Source organism: Clupea harengus, chromosome 26, assembly GCF_900700415.2.
Source record: "Clupea harengus chromosome 26, Ch_v2.0.2, whole genome shotgun sequence".
In the NCBI taxonomy this organism is placed as follows: Eukaryota; Metazoa; Chordata; class Actinopteri; order Clupeiformes; family Clupeidae; genus Clupea; species Clupea harengus.
Genome location: NC_045177.1, coordinates 11,003,464 through 11,014,641, shown reverse-complemented (window position 1 = coordinate 11,014,641; position 11,178 = coordinate 11,003,464). Strand labels below are relative to the sequence as shown.

The 11,178-nt window shown below is 43.2% G+C and overlaps 1 protein-coding gene across 1 annotated transcript; it reads left to right on the top strand.

Moving 5' to 3' along the window:
• The first annotated feature begins 2,709 nt into the window (after window positions 1-2,709).
• On the top strand, window positions 2,710-9,225 carry znf207b (zinc finger protein 207, b). Its single transcript, XM_012831639.3, has 10 exons — window positions 2,710-2,869; window positions 3,993-4,119; window positions 4,221-4,359; window positions 4,860-5,033; window positions 5,154-5,229; window positions 5,336-5,406; window positions 5,770-5,918; window positions 7,683-7,910; window positions 8,163-8,319; window positions 8,524-9,225. The coding sequence occupies exons 1-10, from the start codon at window positions 2,829-2,831 to the stop codon at window positions 8,679-8,681; spliced, it is 1,320 nt and encodes a 439-aa protein (XP_012687093.2). The 5' UTR covers window positions 2,710-2,828; the 3' UTR covers window positions 8,682-9,225.
• Window positions 9,226-11,178: the final 1,953 nt, after the last annotated feature.

Below are 11,178 nucleotides of genomic sequence, written 5' to 3'. Positions count from 1 at the left end.
TGTGTGTGTGTGTTAGAGGGGACTATTGATTAAAATCTTTCATTAAAAAACACCACAAACTGTGGTTAAGACGTTTGTTGAACACATCTTTCAAACTGATTATACTAGCCTAACACTGCTGACTGCTTAACACTGCTGCTCTGTCTAGCCAACCTGATGCAGTTCCACTGTTAAACTGGTGAGAGGCAACAGATGAACGTGTGGGTGGCTGCTGGAGTAGAGAATGTTCATTTTACTCACATGGGATAAATATATTTACATGATCAGTTGCATTTGAATATAACAGAAACCAAAATGTTGCTGAACCAGATGTTGCAAAATACCTGTGATGCTGAAAGTAGACCAGTGGTAACAGCTGTGGTAAAGAGGGAGAGGGATGAATATGGAATCATGCTCAATGAAACAAAATAAAACTGTAAACCAGTGTTGCACTAAATCTAGTAATAATTACGGGTTCTGCAAGACACTACAGGTAAGACACAGCTGATATGTTAATGCCTTAAAAAAGGAGAAATTGGTGATGGAAGAGATGAAACTGGAACTAAAAATTGGGGAAACAACTGATTGACAGATTGTGATTGTGTAATCATAAGGGTCCTTCATGGGAGGGGGACAAATCTATAAGGGTAAAAAGACAAAAGTTGCAAAAATTGTTTACAAAGTCAGCAAGATAAGTCAGCTGACTAGCAAACTAAACTCAAGGGATTGTAGGCCTAAGTGGTCTAACAACAACCACACACACATCGATTATGTAAGGATTTTATAGCCACAGTCTGGTGAGAAAATAAATCAGAAGTTGACATTGTGCTGTTGTTTCGCTCACACCTTATTTTCGCCGATATTGCGAAAAACCCATACATTTTTCTTTAGGATTTTTGTCTTTGGAACCAGAAAGTGTTAAAATGCTAACACTAAAAACTACAAACTTCCGAAACGACTCCCATAGACCTAATCAGAATGTTTGTAAACAAAGGTTGCCAAGGTACTTCCGGGTGGCTAACTGTCATCCTGTCAACAGTTGTTAGTATAGTAGCATAGCATAGTAGTTTATAGTTGTTCTGCCTCTAGGCATTTAATTTGAATTGTCGAATTTGTAAAAATTTCAGTTTCATCCAGACTTTGATTTTGACGTTGTAATTTTGAGCCGTGCAGGAAGTAGGCGGGTAAAATTGTTCAGAATAATGTAGAAACGGCAGGCTGACTGTCATTACACCGGAGAGATTCCTTATTACAGGTTGATTCCCCAGCAGAGGCATCGCTGTATCTTGTTATAACTAAGTTCATTTCATTGTTTAAAAACGTAGTTATAATGCTAAAAAAGGCAATGTTAAAACGTGGATGCTATTAGGAAATGTTAACAGTTAGCTTAACATGTGCTTTCTTTACTTCATGGAACTAGGTGACTTGGCTAATTGCAACATTTAGCTTTTTGTGTTCTAGTTTACTCTTTCACCCTTTGATCACTTGAATTTATTGTCGTGGATTCAGTACAATTTGAAGAATAAATCTGCAAACAAGAATACAAGACATTCTTCATCTTTATGAATATAAGAGAGTTTAGCTCGCTGTCTAGTTGAAGTTATCACACCTCAACGAGGACAGTACAATAGTAGTTAATTTACGAATCGATTAACGTCATGCCGAAGACGTGATGTGTTTGGGGTTGTAATACCAGATGTACCAAGGAATGTAAAGAATTAGGTTTAGGCTTTTTTTCCGTTTTCCCACGGTAAAATCTAAATCGACCCAACAGAAAATCTGGATACAGAGACTAAGACAGGTGGATAACGCTAGCACAGATCCAGCCTTAGTACGTTTACCGGGCGGTCTCGTTGCATTTAACGGTACCAAACTGTGGACAGGCTGGCAACCAACCACTCATGACCGGATTTGCGGAAGACATTTTCTCACAGGTCATTTATAAAACGTTTTTGTTGGGTTGCTGTTGGGTAGCATAATGGTAGCATAACGTTGGGTAGCATATCGTGCAAGCTTGCTAGCGTGAGAATGCTAGTCCCGTTGTTGTAAATAAACAAACCACACACAGTGGCGTGATCTGGCTTGGCTATGATACGGTTACTTAATCTTTTTTTATAATGCAGGTCGGCCAAACCCTGCTGATCACACTGATTTTGCCCAATCACAACACCTGGGACCTGAGTTAGCTAACTCCAGTCCAACCACATCTGCTAAGAGAGCACAAACCCTCAAAACTGCTCATCTACAATACAATGACAAAGTTTTCAATACTGTCAATAAGATAGATAGATATGTACTTTATTAATATCTGTATGGAAACATTCTTGTGTCCAGACAGATAGCTGGAAAGCTACAAACAGTCCTGAAAATTGTTCATCGTTAAGTTGGATATTGTAACGATCTCAGTCACTACGAGTTTGATACAATAAACCATTACAATATGACCGTTACTCGCTAACAAATATCAACAGCAACGACATCGGGAAAGTCTCTTTTTTCAGTTCACAAGATCATACTCATAAAACGTGTTGTTATCATATTCACAATTATGAATAAACGTGTTTGTAGCCTGGTTAAATTACATGGAAAATCCTGTTGGTTTGTTAAGGTTTACTATGGGCAGGGGCGACGTTAGCCACCCGGAAGTAAGTTATTTGTTGTTGTGACGTCACGTTGAATTGTCGTATACTCTATTAAACAAAGATGCAGGAAGGAACAGCACGTGGTCCCGCATGGACTTATGGGTAAAGACGGTCACTGTTTCAGCACGGCGCCATTTTCGGCTGTAGGCACTGTTTTGGGAAGTTACTGTTTTAGTCTTAAAATAGTTTGATTTGTAGGAAATAATAATGGGACGAAAAAAGAAGAAGCAGATGAAACCTTGGTGCTGGTATCCTTTGCAACACATTTCACTCAAGGCCGGTCTAAACCAAATGTTTTGTGTGGGAGAACATCCCAATAGTCCGGCACGTTTTGTGTAGTAAGCAAGCACGCAAGCTATCAAGGAAACTAGCTTGCTAGCTGTAGTTACCAGTCCCTGCTAGTGAATTATGTTGTCTTGACGTTGCATAATTTGAGTTTGAATCAACTATTCTGTTTATTTCACGAGCGAATGTCTTTATGTTGTGTTTTAAACGCGATAAGCCGTCTGAGTAATGATGTGTCGTTTGTTTTAAGTGCATCAGTTAGCGCTAGCATATTAGGTTAGCTTTACTGTGTAGCAAATGTTCATTTTCTTGCTAGCTTCCTTAGTCAGCGTCATGCTAACGTAATACATCACCTGGTTGAAGAGCTGCACGGCTGTGCTGAGACATTGTTACATACATTCTTTATTATAGTTAATAGAAGTATAATATGATGAATTTTTGTGTACTCCTGCTCTCATTTATTATATTCTAAACATAGACCCTCGACGAATCAAGCTGAACTCTGTTATGAAGTCTGTCCGAATCAAAGGATTGAGCATAACATAGTTGATGTAGAAGTTTATCATGATTGCACACAACTGTTACGTGCGAATGTGGGGCTATTATGTTGTCATGGACATAGGGTAACGGTCTAGAAAAAAAATTACTCATATTAATTTGTTTTGAGACCTCAAGTTTGAGAAATCCCTGGTAATTTTTTATAGCTGGGCCACCACTTCTGGGAAGTCACGATGATCAACAATTGTACTGTTTGCATTACAACAGTAATTTCCAGGTCAGATTAATGCAGAATACACCAAGAGTAATACTGTTGAGTAAAACTATTGGCGATCCCTACGATTAGCATGTTCCAACAATTCTAATTCTATTCATGATTAATATAAGATGAATTGTACGGCCCTACCTTGTCGTATGGGTTAGGCAGCTACTGGTGAGTTTTACAGCACCGATCACAGCAGCTTTGTCTTGCGTAGCCTTAGGACTGTTGGGTTTTATGACATTATGCAACATTATACAGCTTTTTAACTAGTCTGGCCCCCCCCTTCACATTACCAAGCTGTGTTCACTTAACTGAAATTTCAAAAGGTACTGCAACAGAGACTTCGATGATGAAAAAATACTCATTCAACATCAGAAGGCGAAACACTTCAAGTGCCACATTTGTCATAAAAAGCTGTACACTGGACCTGGTTTGGCTATACATTGTATGCAGGTATGGCAGATATGCGTCTCTCTTCGTCTTTTTAAATGAATTGTCAGTCATTAAATGTCGATTTGTCTTCTGAAATACAAAATTGAATGTCTGCTGTTAAGGTGCACAAAGAAACAATTGATGGGGTGCCCAACGCCATTCCGGGGAGAGTGGACATAGAGCTGGAAATCTACGGCATGGAAGGCATTCCGGAAAAAGACATGCAAGACAGACGGCGGGTTCTTGAGCAGAAGACACAAGGTAACGCCACTCGGCCTGCCACACACCATGCAGTTTGTTTTTGGTTGGTGGTTTGTGTCGGTAACTGGCTTCTCTAATCTCCTCCTAATTCATATTAAAGTGGAGGCCCACACTCCTGTCATTTCTACTAGGAACCTTGAGGAGGCTGCTCACTGTGCAGTTCAGTGCTGCGGGTTGGGAACTTTAGGAAAATGTAGGAGCAGTTTTTACAGCTAGCAGTCATCAAATATATGGCCGAATGACATCAGTAAACAAGTTGATTAGCGGTTATCGGTGCCAACTGTGCAACTTTGAAGAGCAAGTCTGTTGGCTGTGAGCAAATTAGTTTTAGGCATAAACTCTGTAATGTTGCTTTAAGATTTGAAATGCCCCCTGAGTTATTAGGCCATTGTATTAAACTGAGAAACTTTAGGGTCCTCTAAAACATGACTGGGCAAATTAAAACAAATAGTTTATTTTAAGGATGTTGTTGAATGTTTGTGTGGCCTCTGTGTTGTCAGAAAACCAGAAGAAGAAAAACCAGGATGAGTCGGATGAGGAGGACGATGATGAGGCTGGACCTTCCTTTCAGCAACCGGTCGCTCCGCCACAGCCTGCCTACGTTCCCCCAATGACTCAGCCTGGCATGATGCCTGGCACCAGACCACAAGGCATGCCCCCCGCCAACTACTCAGGTACGCTGAGTGGAGCAAGAGGAGAGATGGCACACAGAGATGCTGAAAGATTAAACATAAACTCGAATGCAGGAAAACTAGTCTCCTAAGAGCACGTTTCTTGTTTTTGTGTCCCCACAGGAATGCCCCCCATGATGCCCGGGATGCCACCTATGATGCCCGGAATGCCACCATCCATGCCAGGCATGCCACCAGGGTGGGTGTTTGCTTTGGGTTCTCTCTCTCAACTTTTGGTGTTGTCCTTCTCTCTTTACTGAACAGCTAACCTTTTTGTGTGTGTGTGTGTGTGTCTGTCTGAGCAGGATGATGGCCATGGGCGGGATGATGCCGCCTGGTCCTGGTATGCACCATATGATGGCAGGAATGCCGCCGGGTGAGTGAGCTTCCCTGTGATAATGAACGTGATCCCTCGTCTCTCTCTTTCCTTTCTGTCGCTCTCATTGAAATAGACTTTGTTGGCATAACTTTTGTGGTGGTGTATTCAAATGGCCAACATGTTTACGCTTGTCTTGCCCAGTTAAACAGGTTATCAAAATAAATGTTCAAGTGGATTTCTAAAGTTAGACAATTCAGTAGTGTCAATGTGTTGGAAGTTTTACCAAATTTGTATTTTAATTAATTAATTAATTAATTAATTAATTCAATTATTTATTCTTTGTTGCTGGGCCAGATTATATGTCTGTCTGTCTGTGTGGAGTAGGCTCATCTGAAAGCGTTGTGGATCTTTCTCTTCCAGGTATGGCCCAACATATGGTCCGTCCCGGAATGCCCCCCATGGGCCAAGCTGCCCCAGGCGCAGTGCCTGGAATGCCCACCAGGCCTGCGGTGCCTCCCAACCCCACTCCATCTGCTGTCTCTAAACCCCTGTTCCCCAGCGCTGCTCAGGTACACCTCCGCGGGCTGGGCTGGGCTGGAGTAGTTGAGTGCCTCAGCTGGGCTGGAGTAGTTCAGTCCCTCCGCTGGAGTAGTTTAGTGCCTCCGCTGGAGTAGTTCAGTGCCTCCGCTGGGCTGGAGTAGTTCAGAGCCTCCGCTGGGCTGGAGTAGTTCAGAGCCTCAGCTGGAGTAGTTCAGAGCCTCTGCTGGGCTGGAGTAGTTTAGTGCCTCCGCTGGGCTGGAGTAGTTCAGTACCTCAGTGGGCTGGAGTAGTTTAGTGCCTCCGCTGGGCTGGAGCAGCTCTGTTAGTAATTCATACTCAGGCTGCCAAGGGAAGCTTACATAGGAACTGCTTGCTAGTGACTTTGAGATGCACCCATGATAACAAATAGGCAGTATTATGTTGCCTTTGGTACAATGGTCCGTAACTGGTGCCACTTTCAACCTCTTGTAACCTTAAAGGGACAGTCCAGGTTTGTGCAAAATAATCTGCATCTACCAGATCCATAGACAATATACATCGATTTTCATGCTTTTCCCTGGTCTTTAAACCAAACGGGAAACTGAATGAGCTAATAGTTTCAGGATCCAAAAACTTGAAATGAAACAAAAACTGAATCTTGTAATATGTTCCTCATACTTATACTCCTCAGAAAGACATATTTAGGTAGATTTAGGGGATTTGTCCGTAGGATTTTTTATATTATTTTTTAAGCTGGGAATACAGCAAGAACAACTCGTGGTTGCACTATCCTTTTTTTTTACCTTTTGAAACTGTAAACAAACCTCATGACAATGACGTGTTTGACTTCAGTCTTAATTCACTGGAGACTTCTGTTTTCTCCCAAATCCATGGAGATGTCCTAGTTATTGTGAGTGATGGCCGTTTGCCACTGATAACAGATGACGTTTGTGCAAACCCAGAATGCCCCTTTAACCAGTCGGACCGGTCCGGTCCCTCTGAGGCGTGTCTGCAGTGTGAGCCGGGTCCTCTCTGTGCCGGGTCTGTGACTCTGCTCTCTCTCTCTGCTCTGTGCTCCAGATGGGGTCTGGTGTTGGGAGCACGAGCCCGGCCTCCACGGGCTCAGACCCAGTGTCCACCTCTAAGCCCCTGTTCCCTAGCTCAGCACAAGTACGCCCCAGTTTGTGTGCTCTTCTTCACTGCACAGTACAAGCATGCTAACGGACAGTGTGGCTAGGGCTGTGTGTGTGCGTAGAGAACTTGTTGTTTTGGTTCCGTTTTTTTTTCTTTCTTGTTTTTATGATGTTTTAGTGATGAGAGATTTGCTCATCAAAGGAGGATGTGAGCTATTTCTGGTTTAGGTACTGTTGCATGCTTGTTTGTGTGTGTGTGTCTGTCTGTCTGCGAGTACATGCTCCAGTTCTGACCTATAAACATGATCATTTCTGGGAGTATTTGCACTGGCTCTCTGTGCCTTTTAGAAGGGCTGGTCTGTGTGCTCAGATTCTGTTTAGGAGGATTTCAAATGGAGCATTTAAGCTTTGATATTAAGTGGCAAACTTTGACACGGGCTGTCCTCGTGCTCTATGCTCAAATTGGCCGACATGCCTAACCAAAAGGACCAGAACACCTTAATGTAGTTTCAGATGTGGTTTTGGCTTATAGTGGGCACATTTTTGCCCCGCCTCCATTAGATGGACTCTTCCATCACTAGACTCGTGTCCTGTAGAGCCGCTGGTAGGCGCATGCTTCTGGACATGTCTGGTGTCTGTCTGCCTGAGCTGGGGGACTAACACTGTGTTCGCTCTGTACAGGCACAGCAGACGTCATCGGGGCCGCCCTCTTCGGCACCCTCCACAGAGGCCCCCAAACCTACATTCCCTGCCTACACCCAGGGCTCCTCCTCCTCCTCTTCCTCGCCTGCCATCCCCCCTAGCAGCACCGTGGCCAAGCCCCCCGCCACGGCCTCAAGTAAGCCTGCCACCCTCACCACCACGAGTGCAACCAGTAAGTTGATGCATCCAGATGAGGATATCTCACTGGTAAGTTCTTGAGTTTTGTGGTATGCCCTTTTTGACAGTAAGTAAATTAATTAGAGAGAAATGTGTTTAAGTAAATAAACGAAGCTTACAGTAATAACAAATTTAAAAAATAATACAGCCAATGTGTTAGCAATGGATATTGATCTTTGGATGAGATGTGGTGTTTGCCTTTCCCCCACTGTGAATGCTTGGATCCTGATTGTGTTTCGGCGCTGTAGTCCTGAGCCTGCCTCTTCTCTTGGGTCTCTGCAGGAGGAACGACGGGCGCAGCTGCCTAGGTACGTCCGGCTCATGCCGCGTCCCGGCCAGGCTGGCATGGCCGCCGCTCCCGCTGGAGCTGTGCCTGGCATGATGCACCCTCAGCAGGGCATGCCCCCACAGCAGCCTGGCATGAGGCACCCCATGCACGGTAAGGGCATGTCCACCACTAGCCTCTTGGAGTTGAAAATGGCCTAAAAGCTAATGGACACGCATCAGTAAAATATGTGTGCCTGTTAAGGGGCTTTGGATAAAGAGAAATGCTTCTTCTTGTTTGATGCCATCCTCATGCCCGCTCTGGTGTTGTTGTGATGCATCCTCATGCCCCCCTCTGGTGTTGTGGTTTTCCCTTCAGGTCAGTACGGCACGCCGCCGCAGGGGATGCCCGGCTACATGCCCGGCGGAATGCCCCCGTATGGACAGGGTGCACCCATGGTGCCGTACCAGGGGGGTCCGCCGGGGTCCTCCATGGTGATGAGGCCTCCGGTCATGTCACCCGGGGGGCGATACTGATGATGTCTACTGTCTCGCTAGGTTTGGAGGTTTCAAGTTTTTCCCCATCTAGTGTTTTTAAATTAGCCAAACCAATGAACTGTGTTTGAAAAACGAATGCAAATGAAGAGGAAAGACTGGGACTCTCATCAGCCATGGCATCCAGTGGATCAGGGGAGAGAAGAACTCTTCAGGTTGATGCATGTGTGGCTTCTTTTCTCTCCTTCAGGTGGTTCAAAGACAGTGTAGTGCAAATGATAGTCTATTGCAGCCCCCTCCCCCCCTCTCCCCCTTGGAGTAGCGCGACAGTACCACCGTTATCAAGGCAAGTTCAACCAGTGGAATGTGTATTTTATTCTTAGGTGAAGCCTTCACAGCACAGTTTAAGTGCTGTTGGACTTAGGGTCCCCAACGTTATGCTTGGTGAGGGCTTCTGGCTGATAGTTCATTTTTGTTGTCTCCTGTATGCATTCATTCAGGGTTTAAATACAAGGTTAAATGTCTATACCTCTGTACTGTTTTCTTTTTTTGGATAATGGATTGTAATAAACTTTGTTTAATTTGGTGTCCGTTTTCTTTTTCTCTTTTCTCTTTTTTTGAAAGAACAAACTGTCTCCCAATGGATGGCTGGCTTCCACGTAGATATACATGTATTAGATGGGGGAGGAAGAGAGATGAAGCACCATCTCTAGTGGGATCAAGCACCACTTGGCGTGGTTATCAGCGCACACAGCTGTTTTTGTTTTTCAGACTCCATAGGCTAGATTTACCTGCCACCATATTTATACAGTTGTTTGCAAAAGCAGTGTCGTGTTTAATGACTGTCTGCTTAAAACGAAAGTCTGATGAAGAAGTGTATCTGTGAATCAATATGTTTTGCCACCTGGGATTAAAACTGATTCATTTGCCACATTGTCTTAATGAAAAGTGTTCAAAGTCGGTGATACTTAGTCAGCTAGAAACATGACTAAGATGTAGTATCTGAATGTCTCTGAACGGTGCTTCTAGCAGTGTAACAGGCCAGAGTTTGCTCCCTTTATGCAAACTGGTTTTGGAACAAAATACAAACCTGGGTATTCACAGGTAAGCAGAGCTGTGCATACTACAAAACACCTGTCGTTACAAGGCTACAAGCTATTTTCAGTATGCCTGCTGCAGAAACCTGAAATGGCTGGGATTTGGTTGCCAAAACATTTTCCTTCAGGAAAGAAAAGTTTCATTTTTTTAAATTGATAATTACTCGGATGATTACACCAGTCAAGTCACAGAGAAGTAGTTTTGTAAGCAAGCAACTGATCTTACTGAATGTCAGATTAATTAGCAGTTTTCATTGAACACGCTAATTTCTATAAGAACGATGAACTGAACACAACTTAATGACAAATAATGAATTTGAACGGTGAACACGTTCATATTATCTGAGGTCTAGCTAAAACGTTACGGAATGTTTTCCTTCTCCTGAGGGGAGAAGCTGTCTAAATCGAATGCTTGCACCATGTCGTTGCTCAGTGCCCGTAAAATTTCCGCGATGTATCCTAACCTAAACCAACTAACTCCACTTCGCACTACGTTACCCATGATTCATCGCACACACATGTAGACCAAACAAGCAACGTATCCCAAGATATCGGCTCTCGGGCTCTTGGAAAAGCAGAGACGCAGACTCGTCCAATGCACTTTATTATTATTTGCGGGATTTTTACACACTGTCTGATAAAGATTCCGACAGTAAAAATCTCACCTTTCTGTGCAAATTGTGTCCTGCGCTGAACCCCCCCCCCCCCCCCCCAAAAAAAACGTTTTGTCCTCTGTCCACACATTTATTTTATAAATTTAAATGATAGAATTTAAGGTCTAGCCTAATAATTGGTTTCATAGCAAGGCATAGCACTATGATTTGTTGTGCCTTTTGTTTGCCGGGTATGAATAAATAAACAGGCAAAATTAGCAATAATAAAAAAACTAAAACATAAGGGTAGTGATGGATAAAGTTTTCTTTAAAAAACAAGTTTAGTCTTTCATTCTCACTTTCCACCTTAAAACTATGAACTAACGTGAACTATTCTTGTTTATTTGAACAGAACTTTGAACTAGTTCATGAGAGGTGTGAACTTGCACAACACTGTTAATTAGTGAAAAGTAGGCTATCTTATCATGTTCGTTACAAACATTAGGTGGAAACATTGCAAAGACCTTAATTTTTGGTGATGCACAGTGTTGTTTCAAGAACACACCGTGCACAATCATTACATTATAATTCTGATAAAATATGATTAAGGGTCTTTGCCTGGCTTGGGACGTGAGTGAAATCTAAATGCATTGGGGGCCTACGTTGAAACCACAGTATTCTTTTTAAAGGGTAGTCAACAGCCGTTTGATGATGTTGATTTCCAGTAAAAGAGGAGACTTTTCTGTAAAAGCTGCCCTCGGTTATACCTTTAGTGTTCTTTTCTTAGCTGAGATATGTTTGTGGGTAACACCCGTGTCTGTGCGTGTCAGGGGAGACGTGCACTTGTGG